Here is a 25,173-nt window from a genome sequence, read left to right as displayed (position 1 = left end):
TGCACGAGTCGTGCGTTCTATTCGGCCGGTACGGGTGGCGTTCCCTGCGATCCTCGTCGGGTGACAAGGCCTCATCGAGGAGAGCGAGCACGCAAGGTGGAGCAGGCACGGCGAGCGCGCCCTCAGCCTCGCGCGACCAGCCAGCGGTTCAGCAGTGTGTGTATGGTCCAGGGTAAGCCGTTCATGCAGTCAGCGAGCCCACCAAGCGAGTGTAGCGCGAGCGAGACGCGCAACGAGATGAAGACGGCGGGACTTCGCCAAAAATCCGCAGCTCGCGCTCCGCCAGCTCACTTCGCCATGCCTCACGCAATGTCGTGCTTTCCTTGCGGCTTGCATGCTTCGCTCACAATGGCTCACAGTACGGCCGACAGCGCTCGTGCTCGCCGCCAGCGGCAGATGTTCTCCCGCCCCTCGTCGCTTGATCCCTTCTCTCTTCTCTCGGCGCTCGCCGTGATCCCGCTCCGCTAGAATGTCTCTCTCGTCGTCGTCTGAAGACCTCAAGAACGATGCTTCAGTCGCCATCGACTCGAAGAGTCCGTCAGAACTCGAGGCGACCTTTGCCTCGGACCAGGAGGACCGCTTTGCCAGTATCGACCGCAAAAAGCTGCTTCGACGGATTGACACGCGCATCCTAATCTACATCTGCATCACCTACATGTTCGTGCGGCTCGATCTGAACAGTAAGTCGAGCCCCCTCCCCTCCAAGCCTTTCTCACAAGCCCTCCTTGCGCTCTCGCGCTGACGGTCTCCTTTGTGTCGCATTCTTGCAGACATCAGCAATGCCGGCACGATGAACAGCGAGGTCAAGCATTCCCTGAAGCAGGTCTTGCACCTTAGCGCAGGCCAGTGGGCATGGGTGCTCAGCGCGTACGCACGTTCTCCTACTTCACCCAATTCTCCGCGACTCACCGGGCGGCGCTACAGGTTCTACTACCCCTACGCCGTTGCCGAACCTATCTGCACCTTCTTCGTCAAGGCTACCTCGCCTTCGATCTGGCTCGGACGGATTTTCGTTTCTTGGGGCATCGTCATGGCATGCATGGCTGCGGTCACGGTGCGTCTTGCGCTTCTTGCCTCGCTTGACCTCGAGCTCACTACTTCTCCGCTGCTCTGCAGAACTACGGAGGCCTCGTCGCTTGCCGTGCTCGTGAGTCTTCCTCCTCGCTTCCACCTTGACGACGCTGACTCGCTTCCCTGCAGTGCTCGGCTTGCTTGAAGGCAGCTACTTCACGAGCGTTATCTACCACTGGTCGTTCTGGTGAGCCTCGCCTCTACTGGATTACGGAATTGCCTGGCTAACATCTGTCACCATGTTGCGCAGGTACACCCCGGCGGAGATGGCGCCGCGCGTCCTCTGGCTCTACGTCGCAAACTCGTCAGTACGCAAAACCTCTCTCCGCTCCTTCCGTCGCCGTCCTAAGCCCGCTACACTGCCCGCAGTCGGGCGGCTTCTCAGGCCTCTTCGCCTACGCCGTCTCCTTCTCCGACTCGGCCAAGATCCACGGCTGGCAAGTCCTCTTTATCCTCGAAGGCCTGGTTACCATCGCACTAGGCATCGGCATGTTCGTCATCCTCCCCGACTGGCCCTCGACGAGCAAGTGGTTGTCGCCGCTCGAGCAGGAATACGTCGTCCACCACCTGCACAAGGACGCGCCGAAGCAGACGGCAAAGACGTGGGATGCGCAGCAGATCAAGCGGATGTTTTCGGACCCGACTTTCTACTTCTTCTCGCTGTTCTGGGCATGTGAGTGTTCCTGCGAAGGTCGACGTCGCTCCTTTGCTGATAGCCTCGCGCCGACGCAGGCTACGCCGTCTCGGCATGGGGCATCGGCACCGTCCTGCCGTTCGTCATCAAAGACCTGGGCATCACCGACTCCGCCGGAACGCAACTCCTCCAGATCCCGCCCGCCGCAACCGGCGTCGCCATGTGCATCATCTCCGCCTACCTGATCCGCAACCGCGGCATCTCCGCCTTCGCCGTCACGCTCGCCATCATCGCCGGCGTGCTCGTCTCGTTCGCCGTCTTCCTCAAGGCGAAACCGGCTGGCTTGCGTTATGCCGCCGTCTGCGTCATTTCGGGCTCGACGGCCACCGCCTATGCGTGTTTGTGGCCTCGACGAGTCGCGGCTTTGCGCGGCACTTCCGCTGCAGCGCTCGGGATCGGTGAGCTCTCCCTCCTCTCCCTCCCTCTCTTGTGGTGATGTCCTGATCCCCCTCCCCTCCACGTAGGCATCAACAACGCCATCTCGCAGCTGAGCGGCATCGTGGGCCCTCAAGTCTGGCGTCTCAACTTCGGGCCCCGTTACGAGACCTCAGCGAAGATCTCGCTCGCATTCTGCAGCGCCGACTTTGTGATCGTCCTCATCTTGTGGTGGTTGATGGAGTACCCGCATTTGCCTGGGTGGCTGAAGAAGAGGGTCTTGGCGCAGACACAGATCACGGAGGAGGATCAGGAGGCGGCGAAGAGGGGCGAGACGATTGGGACGGGCGAGGAGAAGCGGTAGTCTTGGTAGGGAGCTCCTGGGTATCTATCTGTGCAGTCCGTAATTGTCTGTCGTTGTGGAGCAGGCGAGAGAGTACAGAAGAGGCCGGCAAGCGAGCTGGTATAGGAGAAGGGCGACCGGAGGTCGCAAGGTCGAGAGATGGCGCCGGGCTGGTTCTTTTCGCGATGCGGGACGGATACAATAGGTCAACTTGCATTGCGACGATGTCGCTGCGGTACAGACAGCTCAGTCCCACAGCTTGATGAGCCCATCCCACGACGACGTGACAACCTTGGACTGCGAGCGCGAAGGACCGAGTTAGTCAACGGGCTCAAGAAGTCAGCCGCATCAGAAGACCAAGCGAGATCCGCCTGCGACGCGACGAAGGGCGCGCCAACTCACCGTCTCGTGCGGCAACCAAGCATGACTAATGATGACCTGCTTGTGCGCGCGGTGCAGCCTCGAGGCGATGCGACCCGTCTTCCAGTCCCAGAAGACCATGTTGCCCTGGCCGTCGCCGGACGAGAGGAAGCGGCCGTCGGGAGAGAAGCGCGGCTCGCAGGCGTAGCCGGACACTTCGTAGCCGCCGAAGTGTTTCTTGCGCTGTGGGATGTAGAACGACGAGTGAGCGACGCGCGTCTATAGACGGGAGTCAGCGCGGGCAACGCACGTTCTGCTTGAAAGTGTCGGCGGCGAAGATGACGACCTGATTGTCGAGCGAGGTCGCGGCGAGCCACTTGCCTGTGACAGCGACAGCGGCCCGAATTTAGCGCGAGCCTTCGCGAGGCTGCCAAGCTGACATCCGAGGAAGCGTCGAACGCACCATCGGGAGACAAGCCAGTCGCAGGCATCGAGTGCATACTCGGGTCCTGGATGAGCTTGATGGGGACGGGGATGTCAAAGTCCCAGACACACATCTTCTTGTCGTCCGACGTCGTGATGAACCGGCGGTTCTCGTCGACGAACGTGATGGTGTTGACCGGTCCCAAGTGTCGGTCGTACTCCTGCGTGATCTCGCCCGAGCGGATGTCGTACTGCAAAGGACGCCATCGTCGTCAGCGGCGATGAAAACTAGGAAGGCGAGGCATGACGATTGTGAGAGGATAGCAAATGCACCTGGACAATCTTCTTGTTCGACATGCCGGCAAGGAAGGTCGACTGCTGCTCCGGGTGGAACCGGATGCAGTACGGGATCTGGCCGTTCGAGAACGCCTGCTTGCATTGACCTGCGAAACAAACAGCTTCGTCAGCTCCGGTGCGGACGGAGAAAGCGAGAGCAACGCACCAGTCTCAGTGTCCCACAGCTTCATCTGCCGGTCAAACGCGGCGGACATGAACTGCGCGCCGTTGTTGTCGAACGTAACGTCGTGAACCGCTTTCGAGTGGCCCATGAACGTCCGCAAGCACTTGCCCTCCCGGTAGACGTCCCAAAGCTGCGCGGCAAGATCGTACGGTATCAGTCAGCACTCGAGATGCGCGACGAGCGAGAGCGGCGCAGAAGCTTGAGCGCACCTTGATCCTCGTATCGAGACTGCCGGACAGGATGAGGTGACCACTTCCGGGGAAGAGCTGGATCCGGCTGACACCCTTCGTGTGTCCGCTCCAGGTGTGGATGCACCGCTTCGGAGCGAACGACTCTTGTGAGCCAGGTTCGCCGCGCAGGTTGACGCCGTCGAGATCGTTCGGGACGTGCAGGTAGGTGCGGCCGAGGTAGTCGCGCGTTTCCTTGCCTGCGACCGCGATGCCGTCATATCGAGCAAGTAGAGGCAGGAGAGCTGGGCACGCACCGTGGAAGACACTCTTCTCCTCGCCAAAGCCGACCTCCTTCCGCCCCGCGTCCTCGAGCAGCTTCTTTCGCCTCTCCTGCTTGTTGAGCAACGGCCCACCCGCCGCCTCCTGCTCCTCGTACTCCTCCTCCGTCGGCGCAACAACTTCGATCTTTTCGCCCTCCCATCCAGCCCACGGACCGAGGTACTCCCGCTGCGGCTTCTCCTTCTTGCGCTTGACCTGCCTCACCTCGCCGTCCGCTCCAACCTCGTCAACCTCCTCTTCCTCCTGTTCTTCCTCCGCATCAGGGTCGTCAAACTCGCCCAACCGACCCTTGGCCTTCCGCTTCCGCCGAGTCGCCTTAACCTGCGATCGCGAAGGTCGAACGTCGCTGATCAAGGTTCCGCCCTGCTCGTACGCCTTGCGGACGTCGCCGACGTAGCCGCCGTCGGTCGCGAGAGAAGGGTTTGCGGCGTAGCCGAGGACGTGGAACGATCGTTGCTGCTCGTTGAAGGTGAGGTCGGAGAAATGCTGCTGCTCGACGTGGCCTGCGAGGACGGAATGTGTCAGCCGTGCCTACGACATCCTTTGCGAGCTAGGAGAGCTCGTCGGCGCCTGGCCGACTCGCATGCCCAGCACGAGCGCAGTTAAGTCGCAATGCACCCGTCAAGACGTTCTGCTTCTCCAGCCGCCCGTCGTTCCAGGGGTTCGCCGGGCCCTGCACTGGTCGAGTCAAATCGGTGTACGAGGCGTTGTAATAGATCACGTTGTCTGTCGGGCGAGTGACGAGGGTGTTGCTTGTCGGGAGGTGCTGTGGGAGGAGGACGGCGTCAGCTCGCGAGTAGCGTATAGTCTGGGTCTAGCGCAATGTAAGGACTCTGACAGAGCCCTCGAAGCACGCAGCACGCCCCAACAAGCCCACGCAAGGACTGTAACTCACCGCACTGATGACCTCCGGAGCGCTCGACTTGCTCGTCCCAGCAGCCGCCGGGCCCGCCTGCGCCTGGCCTGCGCCTCCAGCAGCCTGTTTCTCCGCCTCAGAGATGCGCGCAAGCCCGAATGCGTCCTGCGGGTTGAAGTCGTCCTCGCCGTCGTCGATGTCGGCGGTCGCGTCGTCCTGCACGGTCGGGAGTTGCTTGTGCGGGTGCTGCTGAGCCTGTTCACCCTCAGAGTCCGAGCCGTAGTCGACCAGAGCCATCCTGGCGAGAGCAGACGGGCGAGTCGTGGTTCAACCCTTCCTTGTCCTCCTCGCACTCACTGCTGTCGCTCAGACTTGCTGCTGGGAATCGAGATGCCTGCTCAGCGCCTTCAGCTCGGCGACCTCACGAACGCCCTGCTGGTCCCCGACGACGACCGCCCCTCCCGCGTCGCCAAACTCACCTCGCTCGCTCATGCCCTCCCCGACGCCAGCGACCCGCCGACGCCCCAGGACATTGCTCGAGCGGCTCGCTTGTCCGCTCACTTCGACCAAGAATCACTCGTTGCCGGACCACGTAAGTGCGGGAGCGCCCTCGGTCGTTCTTCGTCCTCGCACCGCTCACTCAACCCGTCCCTTTGTTTGGCAGTCAACGACGAATTCATGACCAACTATGCTGCCGTCAAGACCTACGAGGGCGAACTCGTTCAGAAGGCCGTCTTCGCCAAGGACAAGAACGTCCTTGACGCAGAGGCGGGAGAGGCTGCGGGCGCGGCGGAGGGAGGCACGACCTACGAGGAGCAAGTCGGTGCGTTCCCGCCAGCACATGCCCGTGGGCATCTCGAGTCTCACAGTGCACTCTTACAGCTGCCAGCGGCTCTCAAGTCGCCAAGGTGTTGGCGCGCGGGATCGACACCCTCCTCGACGAGATGCGCAAGACCCGCAAGGATGTCGGCAAGAACCGCAAGATCATCCGCAAGGTTCGCAAAACTCAGAAGGTTCACGACCTTCGCATCACGGACATTGCCAACAAGATGCGCGACCTGGAGCACGCAACTCGTCGCTCGCGCGCTGTGAGTCAAGCTTTGCTGACTTCCGCGAGCCATACTGACCTGTGTCCCGATCCACAGTCGACTGATCTGGATAACCTGAACGCTCCTCTCCCCGCTCGCCCTCCTCTCGGCCCGATCTGGCGCGACGACTACAGTCCGTCCGTCTCGCCCTCCTCGTCCGACGACTCGTCCGACTCGGATGGCTCGGCTGGCGACCCGAAACGTCGCGCAGGCGCCGCTGCCGCCTCCGCAGCTCAGGCTCAAGCTGCTGCTCAGGCTCAGGTTGGTGGCGACCGCCGCCGCGGTGGTGGATTCGGGGGTTTCGGCGGAGCTGCTCGAGGCCGTGGTCGCGGGACCAGGAATTCGAGCGAAACGCCACGTCGCGCGACTCGCGCTTCGAGCGCCGCCGCCGCCGCCGCCGAGGCCGAGGCCGCCGCCCAAGCTTTCGCAGCTGGCGGCGAGCAGGACGAGGAGGACGACCTGTATGCGTGATGGACGCTTCTGCATTTCTTTCTACGCCCTCTCTCTTCGCTTTGTCGCACCCCCGCACCTCGCTTTTCCCTTTGACTCTCTGTCTGTGTTTCCCTCGTTTGTCGTTGTGCGCTATATCTCTCCGCATCGTCTCCATCGTTTTGCAACCTCGCACCACCTCTTTGCCTTCGCGTCTCGCAGCTCTGCGGATAGCTGAAAGCGTAGAATGGGTGACATTCGCAACAAGCGCACACTCTTGAACAAGCGAGACAAACAAGCGACATCTCCTCCTACCCGCTTCTCCCGCTCACTTCCCCTTCTTCGCCTCCGCCTCCGCCTCAGCCTGCTCCTTCGCCGCAATCTTCTCAAGCTCGCGCTGCGCCTCCTCCCAGATGTCCATATTGACCTCGTACGCGTGCTTGGCGTACCTGCGGAGGTTCGAGGCGAGGCTGTCGGGCTGGTCGGCGGCATCGAGGCGAGCCTGCATGTTGTCCGCGATGACGATGCTGCGGACGGAGGAGGTGTCAGTCTGAAGGAACGACGAAGAGCGTAAGGGAGGACGTGCGCGTCCTTGCGAGCCTTGTCGACGTAGGCGCCCAGCTTGCCCATGAGGCGTTGGCGCGAAAGCTGATGGTGAGCTTCTCGCTGACGGCGCTGCTCGGCCTGCTTCTCGACAATTGCCTGCACGTCACGAGGGGATCAGAGACAAGGAATGAACGATATGAACGAGTCGGACGCACGTCTCGGAAGAACTTGGTCAAAAAGGCGTCCATCTCGTACTCGCCTCCCTGCCAGTCGCTCTTCACCTCGGCGCCAAAGTCAACCTCGGAGCTTAGCGACGGCGAGATGGGCGGGAGGAGAGGCGCCTTCTCGCGAGCCTTGCCGTTCTTCGCGCGACGCTGCTGCTGTCCGAAGACGCCGTTGGAGCCCAGACGACCCTTGACGTGCTGCTTCGGCTTCGGGGCCTTCCTCAACGTCGACGCGCCTCCAGAAACACTCGTGAAGGCTGGCGGCGCAGAGACAGGCTTCTTCGAGCTCGTCGAGGCCGTCCCGCCGACGAGGCCCTCGTCGCGACCGATAGGGCGACCCAAGCCTCCCCATGGCGAGGCAGTTCCGACATGATGCTGCTGAGGACGACTCGTCGACGCCTTTGCGGGTTGCGCAGCAGCCGAGGTAGTCGCCTGCTCCTCGCGCTCGGAGAACGGGTCGCCGGCTTGTTTGCTCGGCACCTGCATCATTGAGGGACCGGGACGAGCAGGCCGCGCGCGTTGGTCGGTGAAGGGTAAGGCTGGCGAGGGAATGTGGGCCTGCTGGATGGCCGCAGCTGCGATGTTCCAGTTCGCACTCGCTGTCGCCTTGGGAGGAACGGCTGGTGTCGCATGCGCACCCACAGTTCCAGGCGAGAGCGAGCGATGGCGCCTGACGTCCGCTGCTGGCGCGAACGGATGCATCGTGCTAAGCGGGGCGCGAGCTTGCGACGGCTTCTCGACGAGCATGGCCTGGACGTCGCGGCGATTCGAGGCGGTCGCTGATTGCGTGGGAAGCTTTGCGCCGGAAAGCTCGTGATTGGGAGCGACGACTGCAAACGACAGAAAGCGTCAGTTCTGCGACAGAAAGGAGAGGATCTCCCGAACGCACTTTGCTGGACGACCGAGTGAGTTTTGGCGACCATCTCCTCCTCTGCAGCCTCGTCGCCAAGGTCCAGAGGAAGCTGGAAGTGCACGCCCGAGTCGTCGGCAGCGGTCGGCGACAGGTTAGCGTCCTTCTCGGCTTGTCGAGCAGTCGCCGGCGCGGGCGACGGGCGCTTCTGCGCAACGACGACGGCTTGAGCTGCGGCGGCGACAACGAGCTGACCGCCGCTGGTCGACGCTTCGGCGACGGCGCGCTCGACGAAGGTCTGTTCGCGAGCCGGATCGATGAAGGGCGACGGCGACGAGCGAACCTGCCGACGGACGGTGTCGGTGGCAGCCTGGACTTGCTTTCCCGTAGCGATTGCCGAGAAGTCGTCGAGCTCGTCGGGGAACGGTCCAGCCTCAAAGACGTTCTCTTCTTCCGCCTCATCCTCGGATTCCGCCGTCAGCCTGCCGACGCCCTCGATGATGTGCTCGCCCAGGCGCTGGTGTCCAGAAGCGCCATCTTCGCGGCCGACGAGACTGTCGCGCATTGGAGAGTGAGCGATGCTGACTTTCCCAGGGGGCCGAAGCGGAACGCACGCAGAGAAAGAGCGAATCGGCTTGGCCGGCGACTTCTCCTCAGGCGCACGAGACGCGCGCCTCGCACGAGGGTCGAGCTCTTTGGCCCGCTCGAGCTCGCCCTGGGTGAGGTCGCGAGGAGGTGGGATGTCGTCGGCGATGCGCTTGTCCTGCTTGGCGGGGCGCACAGGTTCGGCGTTCCTGCGGATGCTATGACGAGTTAGCTTGAGGGAGCTTAAGGCGGAAGCGAGGACTCGCCTCTCGTCCTCAAGGTCGGTGCCACCTTGCTCGACGACGTGCTTCTTCGGTCCATGATGGTTCGGCTTGAGGATCGGCGAAGTCGAGCGTTCGCGCTCGCTAGCTTTGGAGGCCTCCTCTTCGGTAGCCGTCTCCTGCTCCTTGCGCTTCTTCGCCTTTGGCGGCGCAGCTTTGGCCTTGGCGACAGGCTTGCCGGCCTTGCGCTTCCCGCCCATCGACCGGACGATAGAGTTGACCTCTTTGCCGTACTTGTGCGCGGGGCGGACAGTCACCTTCTTCTCCTCGAGCGTGCTGGCGACGTCGCCTCCGGGGAAGTCGTCGTAGTCTGTCTCTTCGCCGCTCTCCTCCGCAGTATCCGAAGGAGTCGGCGAGGTTTTGCGGCGTTTCGCTGGCGGAGGCGAGGCCTTCTTGACCTTCTTACCCTTCTTGACGGCGGGCTTCTCCGGCTCGACTTCGTGCTCGTCCTCACCGTCCTCGTCCTCTTCCTCTTCCTCCTCCTCCTCAAGCGGCGTCGAAGCGCGCTTCTGACCGCGAAGGTTCGCGACAGCCTTCGATGCTGCCGCACGACGAGGACGACCCGAAGCGAGACTCTGCGTGTCAGTCTCGGCCTTCGCCTTCTTCGCCTTTTTGTCGCCGTCGTTTCCTGCGCCACCGCGACCCTTCTTGGCCGGCTGAACGACCTTCTTCTTCTTGACCGGCTGCTCGACCTCGTCGACATCAGCTGCCTCGGTCGCCGGTTCGGAGAGGTCCGACGAAGCCAAGTCGCCCGACTTCGCGGTCTGGCGCTGCTGGGACGGCGTCACGTCGTCTTGGCCCTCATCCTCGGACGGCTGCGCCTCCTTGCGACGACGGCCGGGCGCACGACCTACGTCACCCTCGAGGCGACGAGTATTGGCGGGCGTCTTGTGCTTGACGGTGTCCTCCTCGCGACGACCTTCGTCGCCTTCGCCTGCCGGCGCTCCATCGACGTCCATCTTGGCCTGCTCGCCCTCTTCGAAGCCTCCCCCAAACTCTTGTCCGGCGAGAGCATTCTCTTCGACACCGCGCATCTCGCTGTCCGTCGACCTGGTCTTCTGCGACGTGGCAACCGAGCTGGCCTTGTCGAGCTCGGCGAGACCGGCTACTTCAGCAGCACGACGACGAGCTGCCTCCTGACTTGCAGCGAGGTGGTTGACGTCCTCCTCGCGGACCTTTTCGAGCTTGGCTTCGCCTTTCGCCGCTGCCTCGCCGCGCTGCTCAGGCTCGACTTGTTGCGCCGCACCGTTCGCGACAAGCTTAGCGGGCTGAGCGACGACCGGACCCGCCTCGCTCGACTTGCGCGGTGCGCGCTTGACGGCAGGCGCGCAAGCCGTTGCCGCGATCGAGGGCGACGGCGTAGGGGCGAAAGCGACGTTCTTAGTCGTCTCCTCAGCCTTCGAGGCAGGCTTCGCGGCGGGCTTCGAGGCAGGCTTCGCGGCGGACTTCGCGTTCGACGGCTTCTCTGGCGCCTTGTTGGGCGGCGAGACGCCGACGCGGATGGGAAAGCGGTGCAGCTCATCGCCGAGCTTGGGGTATCGCTAGTGCGCGAAACGAGAGAGGCGTCAGTATCGCTCGACCGGGAGAGCGAGGAGTGCTGCTCACCTCTTTGCGCGCGACAAGCGTTTTCTTCAGGATGTTGAGGTTGTCGTTGCCGGCCGGGAAGATCATCTCGAGCTTGTGCATCGATTCAGACCTGCTGCCGACCTGCGACTCGTCGAGCGACTTGAGCGAGGTGCCGACGTGAAGTGCGAGGCTGGGATGCGGAAGGTTGCCGAAGCGGGCGGGCGAGCCGGCGGATATGAGGATCGTGATCTTGGCGACGTCTGTTTGAGAGAGTCAGCCTGCGAAGGGAGCGAAGCGCCGGTAGACCACTCACTCGGGTCCTTGCCGAGGTCTTGGACATGCACGCGCTCGACTGCCCCAAGATCGATAACCATGCGAACGAAACTCTCCGAAGAGTCATCAAGCTGGACTGCCTTCTCGCGGTCCGGCCGCGGGTCGCCAGCGCGACGCATCTTGACGATTTCGGGCGGTTCGGGGACAGCTGCCGCGAGGATGTCGGTGGAGAACCAGACTATCGCGGGGTCGTACGCCTTGCAGTCCGCAATCGCTTTGAGCGACGGCTCGTTCGCAGGAAGGACGTTGTGCGACGACTCCTCCCGCTTCGAGGTGAGGAGGGGACGTCCGTTGTACTTGAGAGAAAACGCGCGAAACGGTTGCGAACTGCGGCAGCAACGCTCGTCAGAGACACTCGCCATGACACGGCGAGCGAAGAAGGACTTGCCGTTTGATGCTGCCGTTAGAGATACGGCTGAGCATCATTGGCGATTTGTCGTACAAGTCGTTGCCGTTGATGCGGTCGAAGCTAGCGCGCAGCTCTTGCGCACTTTTGCCGAAGCGAGACTCAGCGAAAAGCTGCTTGATGAAGTCGGCGCGCTCGGCGGGCGAACGACGAGACGGAGCCATGCAGAAAGCGCATTCAAACGCAGCCGTCGACAGGTGCGCGTCGTAACCGCCTTGGAGAATCGATGCAATGTGGTCGCTGGGTGAGACAAGACGTGCGAGGCGTCAGACCGTATTACATCGGGCGAGGCGAAGAAGACTCACGGCGGGAAGATGCGACGAATGCGTTCCTTGTTGGCAGGGTGCTTCGACGTGGACTCGGAGACAATCGCGAAGCTGGCGTACTTGATCTCGGCGCGAATCTTGCCGCCCTTGGCTCCGTCGCTGATTGCGCGACCGGAGGCTGAGGGCAAACCGGCGGGGTCGGGAAAGACGAGCTTGTAGAGAGAGGGGAGAAGGATCTCGCCAAAGAGGCCACGGTCTAACATTCAAAGGTGGTCAACGAGCGTGTGTGCACAGCCTTCCCGAAGGAGCGGACTAACAGGCGAGGTCTTCCGGCGCAGGTTGCTTCTGGTAGGCGTTGTGCGGGTCGAGGTGGTCCTGCAAGAGAAGAGCGGAGTACGTCAGTAGCCGTCGACTTAGTAGACCCCTCACGGAACTTACGCAAAGACCGTCAAGCAGAGCGAGAAGCAGGTCGCCGTAGACCTTCTTGTCCTTGTCCCCCTCCGCGCCCGCCCGCGTCGGCAGGCCGCCTGGCGACTCGAGCACCGTGCTGGCAAGGCACTCGATGAGGTCCCTCGCGACCTCGAGCATCGCGACTGCCTTGTTCTTGAGGAAGCCCGCCTCGTCCTCCTTGCCATCGACAGCAGCCGCAACCGTGGCGGACGAGACGGTGTATGCGAAGCACTGGTAGCTGAGGAACACCGACGCATCCTTCGCGAGCTCCGGCGAGAGCGAGTCCTGCGTGCGAGAGGGAAAGAGCAAGTCAGCATCCGTCGCCCCGTCTCCGCGCAGCTCCGTGGACCACGATCGCGTGACGCACTGCCTCCTGAAGCTTGATGAGCCATTCGTGGAACTTCGCAAGCGGTTCGTCGAGCGGAGGGAGCGTGGTGGCCTTGCCCTCTTTCGACTTGGCGGTGGCGACGAGCGGCGCGAGGCGGGCAATGAGAGGCGCGAGTGGGCCGTCTGCCCGCTGTGGCGGGCCGTCTGGTCGCTTCATCGCGTCGTGCACGTCGTGCGTGGACGAAGCGAGCGAGCGAAGTGAGCGGGAGGAGGACAAGAGAGGAGGGTGAGGGGTCCGAGGGCAGAGTCACTTCGTACGGGTCAGAGAAGCGTTCGAGCCACGTCAGAGCGCTTTCTCACGCTAGCGGAAGCCGCCGAACGAGTCCTGCGAAGCAGTGCGTCTCTCACGACCGACTTCCCCTCCTCGCGAACCGCCCATCTCACTCGAACCGGATAAGTGTTGCAAGCGGACTCCTGTCGACACGGAAGCACCAGAGTGAGTACTTTTGTGCGAGGCGGTGCGAAGAAGCGAGAGCGAACGGACCTCCAGCACACCGTCCTCCCTTCGCATTTCCTCCCTACTCGTGCTGCTCCTCGTACCGCTCGAGGTACTTCCCGTACAGCTGCATCGACAGGCTCGGTTTCTGTCAACGCAGTCAACTTCGTCAGCCCGAGCGACGAGTCTTGGAGAGGGCGAGCGCGACTCGCCTGGATCAATTCGACCACCCTCTTGATGAACTCGTCCTTCTCGATCGGTCCAGCTCCGTCGGCCATTCCCACCGCTGCGTTTGTCGCCGCTCCGTTGACAAACGAGGTGATGTCGGACTTGTCGAGGAGGAGGGGCTGCTGCGAGGATGACTGGCGAGCGAGTTGAGGCGGCAAGATGGGCAACTTGACAGTCACGGGCGCGGCAGGCGGAGACGGAATCGTCTTCGCAGGCTCAGCGGCGGCACCTTCGACATCTCGCTGTGGCTCGGGCGCCAGTTCGTCGCCATTCGGCCGGACGTCCTGCTCCTCCTTCGCCGGCACCTTCGCAGTTTCGACCTGCACCGGCATCTCCGCGTCCTTCGCCACTTCCGTCTTCTTCTTGGCCGCGCCACCCGGCAGCGGCAAGCTCGCAAAAATATCGTGGCTCAACACGGGCGGCGCAAACATCGGCTGCTTCTGCCCTTGCCCCTGTGACTGCTTCTCCTCCTTCTTCGGCTCGTCACGCTGCGCTGACGGCGACTTTGACAACGTGGTCGAAGGCTGCTGGTCCATCGCGAACGGCTGAGGGTAGGTCGCGCTGTGAGGCGCAGGAGGTGACTTTGCTGCCGTCGACGAGCCGGCGAGCGAGATGTCGCCGTTCACGAGCGGGTATGCTTGGACAGGTTGACTGGGCGGGGCGGGAGGAGAGAGGGGGTGGCCGAGCATGGCGAGGAGGGCGCGGGCGTCGTTGGGTTGCGAAGCTGGCGCGGGAGGAGCGGGAGGTTGGGCGGCGGAAGGCGCGGGAGAGTAAGGGAGAGAGGACTGCGTCGAGGGCTGGGTGGGATGCGCGATTTGTGGAGAAGGAACGGGGTGAGGGAGGTATGCCGGAGCTTGCTGAGGTGATGGGACCTGTAGCACAAGTTCAGTCAACAAGGACGGGAGCGATGATTTGCGCTGCAACTCACGCTCTTCGCCGACGCAAAGATCGAGTCGAGCAACGCCATCCCGCCTGCAGGCTGCTGCGGAGGCGATTGAGGCGGCATCTGCGCTGGCAGACGAGCTGCTTGAGGAGTTGGCGATGCAGCCGCAAAGAGCTGCTCAAGCGTTGAAGGAAGCTTTGACGCGGAAGGCGGAACAGGCTGCGGCTGAGAAGGAGGGAGAACCGCTCGGGCAGGAGAAGGAGAGATGCTGGCGGAGGCGAAGAGGGCGTCGAGCGGGTTTGAGGCCTGCTGTTGGGCGGTCTGCTGGGGAAGCAAAGGCGCTACAGGTGTAGGTGATGCCGCTTGGAAGAGCATGTCGAGGGAGATTGACTGGCCGACGGGAAGAGGGGAAGAGGCGGGAAGCGCGCTAGTTGAAGGCGGGCTTTGCGCGGACGCTGAGGCGATGGCAGCGGCGCGAGATCTCAGCCTACGGCAATCTGTGTCAGCGTACATCCAGTGGGGAAGATGCCAGGCGCATGCGTGCTCACTCCTCCATCTGCTTGCACAGCTCGACTCGCTCCTTCTCCTCGAACACCCAGATTCCGGTAGCTCGGTCTGCAGCGAGCAACATACGTCAGCTTGGTCCTTGACTCAGGGATACAGAGACGCCGGTCGAGCGGGGAAAGGACGAGCGAGTCTTTGCGGCGAACGGGACGAACGCACCTGCATCCTGGCCTCCCTCATACAGGATGAACTCTCCTCCGACCTGCACCTCGGATTCTGGCGTCAAGAACTCCTGAACGTATTCGAGGCCGTTGCGGTTCAAGATGAAGAAGCCGTAGTGCGGAGAGGTCGAGCTGGACGAGGAGATTGCGTCAGTCACCGACGACGATGCTGCACCGGTGTTCGCTTCTGCCAAGACCAGACAGCACTGTGCAGGGCACAACACACCGCGCAAAGAGGAACATGGGTCCTTCGACTCCCGTCTTGACCTGATCGAGGAGGAGGACAAGACAGCGACAAGGTCAGCTCGGCGGGCCCGCACACTTGGCCAGGCGAGTAAGCAACGCAGATGAGGGAGACTGGACGCACCCAGCCGTCGCCCTTGTTGTCGTAGACGCTGGCATAACTCGCTGAACTGACGATGCGGTCAATCGCTGGGTCGTGCCGCTGGAGGTTCTTCAGGTTGAGCTGGCGGCGGATATCTTCCTTTGAGGACAGGGCCATCCTGGCAAGCAGCTCAAACAGCACGAGCGAGAGAAGTTGATGGTGTCGAGGAGACCTCGCCTTCGTCCTCATCCCGTCACTCATTCACTCTGGTTTTGGCTGCGTGCGAGGCTGATTGCGCCGCTTCATTGAGTGCAGCACGGCCGTGCCTCTGTCTACCCGCCGCCCTCGCTGTTCGGGGATCCCGACTCGTCCTCCTGATCTCCCTCAACAAATTCCGGCACACGCTCCGTCGACCACTCCAGCGGGCGTACAAAGCGCATGGTCAGCTCACTCTGGGGAACAGATGAGTTTGCGACCCAATCGAGGCATGAAAGTGCGCATGCGGGCCGGGAGGACGCGGTGAATGCAAAGGTGCGTCCTTGGCTCAGTCCCCTCGAGAGGGGATGGGCGCTCGAATGATGAGCTGACGAAGCCTACAATGTGCCTCGACCCGCTACAGCCCGCTCAGACGGACGAGGTCAAGTCGCACGACTCGCCCTGGTCCCCGTACGTCGCTCCTCGCACCCTACTCTCGCGTGCAGCGCTGACTTTCGACCCTTGCAGCACCCTCGCCAGCTTCCTACCCCTCATGTCATCGTCACCAGCCGGCACGACCCTCCGCAAAGCACGATCCGTCTTCAACCTCTCTCCCCGTCTTGGATCGTCGGACACGGGATCGACGGCGGATGAGGGCTTCTTCAGCTGGTCGCGGTGGTACGGACAGGCGAAAGAGCCGATGCCACCTACGCCGACTGCGGAAGAGGTGTCGAGGATGGTCAAAGATGCGTTGAGGCGGAGACGGGAAGCGGAAGAAACCGAGTCCTCAAGGTCTTCTACGTCGTCCGCGCGGAGCGACGCTTGGCTCGACTCGCCTGCATCGTCAAGCGCCACTTTCGAGACGACGGCGACCGAGGTCAGCGAGGGTGATGTGCGGTCCAAGGTGACGGGTTACTCCCAAGAGGAGCTTGATGCCCTTCCGAGCCTCCCGTACTCGCCCTCAACGACCAGTCCGTCGCCACATCTGCGCGCGGCAGCATCGGCTGCGACGCTGAAGGCGCCCCGCGTCTTGCGCAGAGTTGCCTCGAGCACAAGCCTCATGCAAGTCCCGGTCGAACTGCCGCCCCAATCTCCGCACGCATCCGCCTCGCCCGGATTCCCCTCGCCAACCATCGATGCCTTTTGGGCACCGACGTTTCCTCCGACTTCACCAGAACCTGAGCTCTCCCCGCCGCCCTCTTTCCGCTCTCGCCTCGCCTCCTCGCTTCGCAAGCCCGCCTCGTCCGCAACTCTCCGCAACCCCTTCTCCGCCTTTGCGCCGACAAGCGACTCGAACGTGCAAAGCGCAGCAGCAATGCTGCGAGATCTACTCATCAAGCACGATTCTGTCGCGGACCCGTCTGCTGAGCCGCTCTCGCCGCTGTTCGATCCGTCGCTCAAGTCAGGACGGGCAGTCGAAGATAGCGATGACGACGACGAGGAGACTGAGGCGATGGAGGTACAGGAGTTGCTGCTTGAGCAGCGCGCACCGTCGAGCTCTTTCAGCAGCGACGAAAGCGACGACGATCCCTTCAGTGCATCGGCCCCTTCGTCCGTCGCCTGGATGGCGTCTTCCCCGACCTCACCCACATTTACGCCCTCACGCATCAACCGACGTCCATACGATACCACCGACGATGTCTTCGATTCCCCTTCTTCCGCATTCCCGCCATTCGACCCATTCGCACTCGACTTTCACGCCCCGCCACCTCCGTCCATACCCGCCGCCTCTCCTGCACAACGACGAGCCAAGGTCATCACGAAGCAGCGCAGCTTTGTCGACCCGAGAACTCGCCAACTGCGGACTGTCCCGCAAGTGACGCTCACGCCCAGCACGCCCGAGAAGCCACGCTTTCGTTTGCAGTAGATTCCCTTCCTAGTTTATAAAGCCTTCGCGCCTGTATCTCGGTGACACTCGAGCTTCTCTCGGCCAAGCATTGTTGTGATGCCTGCTCTCTCCTTTTGCCTTCCTTCCTCTCCACCTTGATCTGCATATGCATTACAACGCGTGCCTCGCGCAGCCCTACATACTCCTCGCCGCTCCGGCCCAGGGAATCTTGGCAAACTCTCCCTCCGAGAACCGAAGCAAGCTGCTCGTGCCGTTGTCGACGACTGCGACGAGGATCGTTCGGCGGCCGGTCTTCAGCCGTGGGTAGGGAGAGGGTTTCTTCGGACCGCGGCGAGCAGGCTGAGTGGCGGGAGGAGCGAGGGAGGGGAAGAGGCGGGGAACGAACGGGATGGAGGAGAGGATCCGTTGGACGCGAGTTTGAGGTTCAGGAGGCGGGGTAGGATGCTCGCGACGCGGAGGCGCGTTCTTACGAGGAGGGCGCTGGCCGAACGCGGAAGGGCCTGCGCTGGATCCGGGTGCGGCCGAAGGTTCGGGAGGGAAGGGTGCAGAACCAAACATGGCGGTGAACTCGAATAGGTCGGGCATGGGCGTTGTCGCGGCGCTGTGGACAATGAATGTGAGCAAGGAGGACTGGAACGCAGCTGGTGACAACGCACTTGATCACGACCATCTTGAAATCTGGCTCGGGCGGGTCGCTCTTCTTGTACTTCGTCACGGGCTTGTAGATGTGGAAGAACGGCTGGTAAGGGTACTGTTCGAGCGGAGGAAGGTCCTTGGGCTTGCAGTTGTCGGGCACTGGCGAGAGAGGCGTGAAGACGGAGGGAGTATGAGGCAGAGGGCCGCGAGAGAGTGGTCGATCGTGGCCGCTCGGGATGATCGCGAGGCGAGAGAAGATCTGGTCTGCGATACGTGCACCAGAGGTCAGAGGGGCTTCTGAGGAACCAGAAGGACCAGTCGCGCACCATAGGTCGTCCACCGCCGGCCAGCAACCAGGCTCGCCTGCTTGCCTTCTCGCGCACCCACGGCGCGTGTCACGATCAGCCGTATCCGCTTGGCCGTCGTAGGTGACCGTAGAAGCATGGCTCGGGCGCACGAGACGAGGCGTAGGACAAGGTCGCGGATGGGAAGGATAGAGTAGGCGAGGCAGTCGATGAAGTGCCGGTACGCGGGAGCAGGCTTGACGGCATTCGGTCGCTCTGCTCCAGGCACAGGGCGTGCCCGAACAACGACGTAGCCGAGTCGTCGCAGGAATGCATAGACCTGGAAAGAGGACGTGAGCTGGGCAGGATAGCGCAGCGAGGACCAGGCGCACCTGATACCGCTCCGGCGTCATTTCGTCGTGACCGATAACTTCATCCCAGGCCTGCTGTACGCTCATGGGCACCCTTGAACCCACCTCTTCCTCCCGCCAGAGCTCCACCGCGCCTCGCTCGACCATGTAAAGCGCCTCTTCTGGCAACAATTCTAGCTGCCTTCGCTTCTGGTGGAAGAACCCAATGTTGCCAAAGTGGATGCCGTACGCCGCGTTGCCTGCGTCGCAGGTCGCCCTCCCGCCGTCGAGTTCTGGTCGCCATGTGAAGGAATTGTGACCGCGAGAGGAGTGGTGACGCGAGCCGGACGAGAGTGCGGTATAGAGGGCGTTTCGAGAGTTCTGCAGTAGGTTCTTTTGATGCTCAGACAGGGTCGCTTCCTTGCTGGACGGCGGGAAAGCGTCGGACGCAGGGAGCGGCTCGAAGTCCTTCTCGCCGCGCTTCGGAATGAACGGGACCAGCACGCCGCCCTCGCCCTTGTCGCCCTTGGCCCTGTAGCATCACTGTCAGCCCCACCGGCGCCATCGAAAGGCGAGAGAACGTACTTTGCGAAGGCAGCGAAGCGAGACCAGTCTGGGAGCGCGTCCTCCTCCGCCTCCTCCTGGTCGATGCGCGCAGCCGTTGGTCGGTCGTCCTCCATGCTTAGGCAGTTTAGCGAGCGGTACAAGCGTCCTCAACGAGGTGAAGCAGCGTTGCGGTCCCGCTCAAGAGTTCTTTCACTTCTCCCATTCGCTGCGTGCACGCTGCCACGGCTCTGCTACGCCCGTTGCGCTGCCCGTTGCACTTGGAGGCGACGATGAGCGCGTCGCACTGGCTAGCTAGCTCCCGCAGGCTCCTCTCACCTCCCCTTCACCTCCTCGTCAACTTCATCAGTTTGAAGCTCGCGACGCTGAGGCAGCCTGTGCAGGGCGTCAGTACGGTGCTGGCAGCTTCAAGAACAGTCTGGTGCTTCGTCGGCGAGCTGGTACGGGCCTGCTGCTGGGAGAACCGCTTCTGTCCTCGCCGACTTCGCCGCTTTGCCTCCTCTCCCTCTGCTCCTCTCTCCCCGCTCTTCTGGCCGAGCTTCTTAGCGTGACTCGTGGCAAGTGGCGAGCTAGAGATCTACGCTAAGCATCTGTCTCCTCTTCTGCGAAGCTATAAAGCAGGCGCGCTTCTCTTTCTTCTTCTTCTCCTCACCTCGACTCCACCCTCGGACCGCCACTCCCACGCTCGTTACACCGCACACTCTTTTGATTCCGCCAACCATGCTCTTCTCCCGCCTCGCTATCGTCTCACTACTCGGTGTCGCCGTCTCGGCCCTTTCCCAGCCGGCTTCGATCAAGGAGAAGCGCCTCTCCGTCGACGTCGCCGCACACGTCTCGACCGACGACATCCTTGCTCCGCTCCACGGCTGTATCGACAAGGTCAAGTCGCTTGGCGCCGAGATAGTCGAGGCAGTCGAGACCGTCAAGGAAGTCAAGGACGCCAAGGCAGTCGTTGCTGCCGTTGGACCTCTCCTCATCGTGCGTCCAGCCCGGTCGTTCAACTCACTTCTATGCTCACCGTTTCTTTTCTCGCCTGCAGGAAGTCAAGACCGTCATCCACAACACCGCACACGAGGTGCTCTCGGTTGCCGCCAAGCGCAACCTCACCAAGCGCTCTGTCGACCTCAACACTGCCGCCGCCCTCGTCGCCGAGCTCCTCAACACCGTTCTCGCTGCCCTCAAGCCTGTGGAGGAGTGCATCTCGGCCACCCCCGGCCTCGGTCCTCTTCTCGCGCCTTTCCTCCTCCCGCTCAACAATGAGTGAGCTGTCCCCTGGTTGCTTACCTGCCAGGCGCAAGCGATGCTGACTTTTCATCTTCACAGGCTCGCCATCCTCCTCAGCACCCTCTTCGCCCTCGTCGCCGGCCTTCTCGACGTCGTCCTCACCCTTCTCGACGGCACCGTCGCGCCCGTCCTCCGCGCTCTCGGCCTCGGACCGATCCTCTCCATCCTCACCCTCTAAGCGTGCTGCTCTTGCCTCCAGATCATATCCACTCTCTTCCTTAGCCGTCCTTTCTTTATCTAGTCGTGCCTGCTTCTCTCCCTCTTCTCCCTCGTCCCGCCTCGAGTTAAATCCGATGTGCTATCACCGCATTGCAGTCGGATGACCTGATTCAGAGTGTCCATCTTATATACCTGGAGAGCGAATGTGAGGGAGGAAAGAGTGTCTGCTTGTGAGGCGAGCGAGAGGACGCCTAGAGTTCGAGAGCGACGACGAGCGATCCGCAGCCGAGAAGCTTGAAGAGGTGCGCGAACTGGACGTGCAGGAGACCTGCGACGGCTGCGACGAGACCGCCTGAGATGGCGAAGAGAGCGTGGAGGAGGCCGACAACGCTGCGGCGGAAGAGGGGTCAGGCAACGCCGCTGGACGGAGGAGGGGAGCGAGCGTACGTGAAGCAGAGAGGGAGGAGGTGGACAGAGAGGAGGAGAACAAGGCCAGGCGAGACCTTGACAATAGCCTCGAGCGGGCTGAGGGCGACGTAAAGGGCGTTGAGGAGGTCGGCAACGGCGCGCGCGACTGCAGAGACTGCATCAGTGAGAGCTGTTGCCGTGTGAATGGAACGTACGCACCGACTTTGACCTCGAAGTCGACCGTGGCACCGGCTGCAACCTTGACGCAGGCGGACGCAGCGACCTTCAGCGAAGCGTGCATCTCCTGCGCGAGAAGGAACGGGTAAGCCTTGGAAGCAGGTAGACAAGTGAGGAAGACGCACGCCGATAATGCCAGCGACAGCCTTGACAACGAGATGCGCCTGCTTGTGGTCGCAGCCCGCAAGGGAGCCCTTGAGCTCGCCGCCGAGGCGCACGATGTCCTTGTGGCAGGTCTTGAGCGTCGTGACGACGTGCGCCTGAGCCTTTGCGCTTGCGGCGGAGTGTCCCTTCTTCGAGCCCGACGACTTGTGGCCGGACGAGTGACCCTTCTTGGCCGGCGTGGACGAGTGGTGCGCCTTCTTCTTCGTCGAAGTCGACTTGTGGCCCTTGCTCTTCTTCGAGCGGGACTTAGAGTCGCAGCCGCAGTCCTTGCCGCCCTTGCCCTTCGAGGAGGACGAGCCGTGGGCGCCCGCTCCTCGGCCGACTCCAACGCCGCCGCCGAGTCCAACGCCGCCGCCGATGCCGACGCCTGCGCCAACGCCGACGCCTGCGCCAATACCGACGCCTGCGCCGATGTCGAGTCCGCCGCCGAGTCCGAGGTGAAGAGTGCGAGATTCGAGAGCCGGCTCGACGTCTGAAGCGAGAGAGGCGGCAGCCAGGCCGAGGAAGGTGACAAGCGAGAGGCGGGAGAAGATCATGTTGAGTGTGAGGGAGTGTGGGAAGGAATGTGAGAGGTTGGGCGAGGGAGACGGAGAACGAAGCGCGGATGAGGAGGAGAGAGAGAAGGAAGAGCAGTGGCGCTTTTATGCGAAGCTGGGACGGCCAAAGCGGCGTCTGTCGCGTGATTAGCTGCTAGCTAGCGAACAGGATCGGCCAGACGGCGACATGGCGGCGACATCGGATCTAGCAAGCCGGTGTCCAGGAGCTGCACGATGAACGGGCTCAGGCCTCATCGTCTGGCGGCGACTGATCGAGCACGCACCTGAATAACCTCGTGCCAATTGTTCCATGCGAACGACTTCGTGCGCGGACGTCAACCATTCACTCGAGATGGTTCGTCGGAACAGCAGGACGGGCGCGGGCTGCGAGGACCGCCCGTAGCACGGCGCTGGGCGAGCATGAGACAGCTTGGCGATATGGAGCCGGATGAGCTTTCTGGGAGAAGCCGGGCGCTCAGATTGCCGTGCTGCTACTGCCGCGCTTCGTGTACACCTCGACAGGTCGGCGGAAAGTTGAGCCTGGCGGTGACAGCTGTCAGTGGTCTTCGCGCGGAGAGAGCGAAGCCACGCTCACCAATTTTGCCAGTCTTGCCAAGCAATTCCCGCTTCTCGAAGCCCACAAGCTCGAGCAGCACCCTCTCAAAGTCGCCCTCTTCCGCCCTCCATCCCTTCTCCGCTCCCTCCTTCAAGCGATCGTAGTTCTCCTGCAGCTCGGGCGTCATCTTGACGTTGCGGGCGTATGTGCTGAAAGGCTGTGGCTCGAGGATGAGCTTGCCGCCGGGCCGGAGGCAATCGAAGCAGCGGCGGAAGAAGGTGAGGAGGGCAGGATTGAGGCCGGAGAGGTGAATCCACTTCGTGACCGAGAAGCTGTATAGGACGATCGTGAGCGGCCCGTCGTGAGCTAGCAGGCGGGAGAGAAGTCTGGCGCACGCGAGGATCACGTTGTAGCCGTCCCTGTCTGGCTCCATGGTCTCGTTCACCCAGTCCGCCGCGACGAACTGCAGGTTCTCCGGAAAAGCTCGAGTCTCCGTCGAGAAGTCTTTCCGTTTCCCTCGCCTCTGTCCAGCCTGCGCGTCTCCGGTCTCGCCGTTCATGATCGTGACAAGCTGTCGAGGCTGGGGGAGGTTGCCGAACATGCGAGGGAGCGAGACAGGGAAGTAGTGAGGGTCGGCCGAGACGAAGGGAGAGTCGGTGCCGTCGGAAAGGAGGGATGAGAGTGATGCAGGCTGGGAAGAACGGGAGGAGTGCTGCCGCTGGATCTCTTGCGCTTCGGCGATCAGTCGCTCGAGGGGCGCCTGTCGCGACCACGCCGTATCAGCTGTGACACTTGCGTTAGTATCTGCTCACGAGTTGAAAGCGGGCTGACGAACCGAACGTCTTCGCTTGTCGAATCAAGCCAGGGTCGATATCAACGCCGACAACCTTCGCGGGCCCGAATCGCTGTGCTAGCTCGACCGACACCGCGCCAGTGTTGCATCCGACGTCCAACACCTTCTTCCCCTTGACCCAGTCCTGCGGAATGAGAGCGAGTCGCTCGTCTGGCTCGTCTCGCGCCGTCTTCCGGCGCTCGTAGTAGCCCTGATAGTTCCCGCTCGGCGCCGCGCGAGCTTTCCTCTTCGCCTTGTGCTCGCTCGATGCTGTCTGTCGGCGTGTGTGCGACCCTGACGAGGTCGAGGTGGGGAGGAAACAGAGGTCGGGTGGCTGGGGCGCAGACGGGTTCAGGTCGGGTTTGCGCGAGTCGAGGATGCCATAGCGCTGTCTCTTAGTCACTGGAACAGATTCAAAGGCCATCTCAGCGAGGAGAGCGTTGAGGGCGAGGGAGAGTTGCGCGACGCTCTCTTGCGCGTCCACCGCACCGCTGGCATCGCTCGTTGGGCTGGTCAAGGCGTCGATGCTTCTGCTGGTGTATTTAGAAGCGCTCCCTTGCTTGCTCGGCGCCCGCGTGGAGCGACACTTCCTCCCTCACCGTCCTCGATTCTTCATCTCTCGAACGCTCGATCTCGCCTGCGAGCGCAGAAGGGGTTCTGCGACGCTTTGTGGCTTCCCAGCTCAATCGTCGCTCACTCCAAGTCCCACACTCGTTGCTCAAAGGTGCCGTCGTCTTGCCGTCGTCGACTCGTTCCCTTGAGTCTCCTCTCTTCTCGCTATCACGCCCTACTGTGGCTCGGGCTTGACCATCTTCACAAACCACGTGAAGAAGTCGGACAGTCCACGGAAGCGCCGTGGACTTGCCGGACGAACAGTCGACCTCGAATTTGACCGGGCTCCTCTCTTGCCTCTTACTACGCCTCGGCCTGCTTTGTGAGCATGCCAGCCAGTTCAACGCCGTTCTTGCACCGAGAATTCGTGGTGGAACTCGCAGATGCCTTCAGGACTGCGTTTCCAGGTGGAAGAGCGGGCCGCCGGAGCGAAGTTGCGTCGTGGAGGAAGGGCGTCCTTTCGGATCCTCGTTTGTGCGAGGCACGCTGGCGAGTCATGCGTGGCTCGGAAGAAGGGCGTAATCAAATCACAGCTATCGAAGAGCGACTGGAGGCGGACGAGAAGAAGATGGCTGCAGTCTCGCCACCCGTCTTCCTCAACTTGGCCAAAGCTGCGGTGCGTCTCCTCTTCTTTTCCGATGTCCACATGTGCTCACATGTCGGCATTCACAGGTCGGCCTCGAGGCATACGAACACGTGATGGGCGACAAACAATCATGGAGCGACGCCGACGCCGAACGTCTCGGCGGCGAGTATGGTCGGCAACTGGGTTGTCTTTGCGGACCTGTGAGCTCGTTGAGCAGCACAGCATCGCCAAGCTGACTCTCTTCCTGCTCTTCGTTGCAGCCCATTCTTGACCAGCTTCGGGCTGTCTTGAAGCAAATGGCTTCGGTTGCCGGGCGTCCTGAAGGTTCCGCGTGGCTGAAGGATACTGAGCCAGAGACTGTCGCTCGATGGCGACAGATGACTGGGATACAGCAGGAGACCCTCCTCCGCCGCTGCGAGCACGCCCTGCAGCACACTGAGGAATTCGTCGCACTCGGACTGCAACACCATGGCAGGATGGCGAGTCCTGCACAGGTTGTGGCCTATCTTGTGATGATTCTCCTCTTCAAGAAGATCTTATAGCGGGTGTCCTGACCTTTGCCTCGACAGCCAACGGCGGACATCCTCTTGCAGACGGTAACGCTCCTCCTTCTGTCGCTGGCTTCCGTGCACTTACCTCCTGTCACCTACAGACGCCGCTCATTCCTGAGCACCCGGTTCAAGACTGTCCGGCATGCACGCAGGAACACCAAGCACACGCTCAGGCGAGAATTGACGACTAACCTCTTCTTCCGTTTCACG

General features: G+C 62.3%; 11 protein-coding genes across 11 annotated transcripts; 5 read left to right on the top strand and 6 right to left on the bottom strand.

The window, feature by feature from the left end:
- Positions 1-469: 469 nt before the first annotated feature.
- RHTO_04024 (MFS transporter) lies at positions 470-2,504 on the top strand (the record flags this gene model as incomplete). The annotated part of the gene is made up of 9 exons (XM_016417692.1): positions 470-680; positions 771-867; positions 925-1,054; positions 1,117-1,147; positions 1,201-1,258; positions 1,322-1,379; positions 1,441-1,744; positions 1,804-2,163; positions 2,230-2,504. The coding sequence occupies 9 exons, from the start codon at positions 470-472 to the stop codon at positions 2,502-2,504; spliced, it is 1,524 nt and encodes a 507-aa protein (XP_016270851.1).
- Positions 2,505-2,729: 225 nt separating this feature from the next.
- RHTO_04023 (pre-mRNA-processing factor 17) lies at positions 2,730-5,448 on the bottom strand (the record flags this gene model as incomplete). Its single annotated transcript, XM_016417691.1, has 10 exons — positions 2,730-2,780; positions 2,886-3,086; positions 3,154-3,224; positions 3,307-3,517; positions 3,600-3,709; positions 3,769-3,916; positions 3,996-4,213; positions 4,271-4,798; positions 4,914-5,061; positions 5,191-5,448. The coding sequence occupies 10 exons, from the start codon at positions 5,446-5,448 to the stop codon at positions 2,730-2,732; spliced, it is 1,944 nt and encodes a 647-aa protein (XP_016270850.1).
- Positions 5,449-5,541: 93 nt separating this feature from the next.
- RHTO_04022 (uncharacterized protein) lies at positions 5,542-6,710 on the top strand (the record flags this gene model as incomplete). The annotated part of the gene is made up of 4 exons (XM_016417690.1): positions 5,542-5,743; positions 5,816-5,974; positions 6,034-6,239; positions 6,297-6,710. The coding sequence occupies 4 exons, from the start codon at positions 5,542-5,544 to the stop codon at positions 6,708-6,710; spliced, it is 981 nt and encodes a 326-aa protein (XP_016270849.1).
- A 286-nt stretch (positions 6,711-6,996) lies between these two features.
- Positions 6,997-12,719, bottom strand: RHTO_04021 (uncharacterized protein; the record flags this gene model as incomplete). The annotated part of the gene is made up of 13 exons (XM_016417689.1): positions 6,997-7,170; positions 7,251-7,370; positions 7,430-8,268; positions 8,328-8,842; positions 8,903-9,082; positions 9,140-10,695; positions 10,760-10,980; positions 11,034-11,380; positions 11,442-11,699; positions 11,765-11,981; positions 12,043-12,100; positions 12,164-12,460; positions 12,543-12,719. The coding sequence occupies 13 exons, from the start codon at positions 12,717-12,719 to the stop codon at positions 6,997-6,999; spliced, it is 4,959 nt and encodes a 1,652-aa protein (XP_016270848.1).
- A 361-nt stretch (positions 12,720-13,080) lies between these two features.
- On the bottom strand, positions 13,081-15,420 carry RHTO_04020 (mRNA-decapping enzyme 1B; the record flags this gene model as incomplete). The annotated part of the gene is made up of 7 exons (XM_016417688.1): positions 13,081-13,146; positions 13,229-14,098; positions 14,155-14,596; positions 14,658-14,724; positions 14,833-14,966; positions 15,061-15,101; positions 15,202-15,420. The coding sequence occupies 7 exons, from the start codon at positions 15,418-15,420 to the stop codon at positions 13,081-13,083; spliced, it is 1,839 nt and encodes a 612-aa protein (XP_016270847.1).
- Positions 15,421-15,597: 177 nt separating this feature from the next.
- Positions 15,598-17,221, top strand: RHTO_04019 (uncharacterized protein; the record flags this gene model as incomplete). Its single annotated transcript, XM_016417687.1, has 3 exons — positions 15,598-15,690; positions 15,779-15,825; positions 15,883-17,221. 3 exons carry the CDS (start codon positions 15,598-15,600, stop codon positions 17,219-17,221), a joined length of 1,479 nt encoding a protein of 492 aa, XP_016270846.1.
- Positions 17,222-17,377: 156 nt separating this feature from the next.
- RHTO_04018 (tRNA-splicing endonuclease subunit sen54) lies at positions 17,378-19,153 on the bottom strand (the record flags this gene model as incomplete). The annotated part of the gene is made up of 5 exons (XM_016417686.1): positions 17,378-17,804; positions 17,860-18,103; positions 18,166-18,463; positions 18,516-19,005; positions 19,059-19,153. The coding sequence occupies 5 exons, from the start codon at positions 19,151-19,153 to the stop codon at positions 17,378-17,380; spliced, it is 1,554 nt and encodes a 517-aa protein (XP_016270845.1).
- A 604-nt stretch (positions 19,154-19,757) lies between these two features.
- Positions 19,758-20,499, top strand: RHTO_04017 (uncharacterized protein; the record flags this gene model as incomplete). The annotated part of the gene is made up of 3 exons (XM_016417685.1): positions 19,758-20,015; positions 20,077-20,297; positions 20,361-20,499. The coding sequence occupies 3 exons, from the start codon at positions 19,758-19,760 to the stop codon at positions 20,497-20,499; spliced, it is 618 nt and encodes a 205-aa protein (XP_016270844.1).
- Positions 20,500-20,731: 232 nt separating this feature from the next.
- RHTO_04016 (Hexapeptide transferase activity) lies at positions 20,732-21,826 on the bottom strand (the record flags this gene model as incomplete). The annotated part of the gene is made up of 4 exons (XM_016417684.1): positions 20,732-20,870; positions 20,928-21,054; positions 21,108-21,192; positions 21,251-21,826. The coding sequence occupies 4 exons, from the start codon at positions 21,824-21,826 to the stop codon at positions 20,732-20,734; spliced, it is 927 nt and encodes a 308-aa protein (XP_016270843.1).
- A 475-nt stretch (positions 21,827-22,301) lies between these two features.
- On the bottom strand, positions 22,302-23,638 carry RHTO_04015 (Mepce protein; the record flags this gene model as incomplete). The annotated part of the gene is made up of 4 exons (XM_016417683.1): positions 22,302-22,366; positions 22,422-22,714; positions 22,778-23,165; positions 23,218-23,638. The coding sequence occupies 4 exons, from the start codon at positions 23,636-23,638 to the stop codon at positions 22,302-22,304; spliced, it is 1,167 nt and encodes a 388-aa protein (XP_016270842.1).
- A 684-nt stretch (positions 23,639-24,322) lies between these two features.
- On the top strand, positions 24,323-24,954 carry RHTO_04014 (uncharacterized protein; the record flags this gene model as incomplete). Its single annotated transcript, XM_016417682.1, has 3 exons — positions 24,323-24,442; positions 24,499-24,612; positions 24,673-24,954. The coding sequence occupies 3 exons, from the start codon at positions 24,323-24,325 to the stop codon at positions 24,952-24,954; spliced, it is 516 nt and encodes a 171-aa protein (XP_016270841.1).
- Positions 24,955-25,173: the final 219 nt, after the last annotated feature.

The sequence above is a fragment of the Rhodotorula toruloides genome, assembly GCF_000320785.1.
Source record: "Rhodotorula toruloides NP11 unplaced genomic scaffold Scaffold25, whole genome shotgun sequence".
Classification (NCBI taxonomy): domain Eukaryota; kingdom Fungi; phylum Basidiomycota; class Microbotryomycetes; order Sporidiobolales; family Sporidiobolaceae; genus Rhodotorula; species Rhodotorula toruloides.
This window is presented reverse-complemented; position numbering and strand designations above follow the sequence as displayed.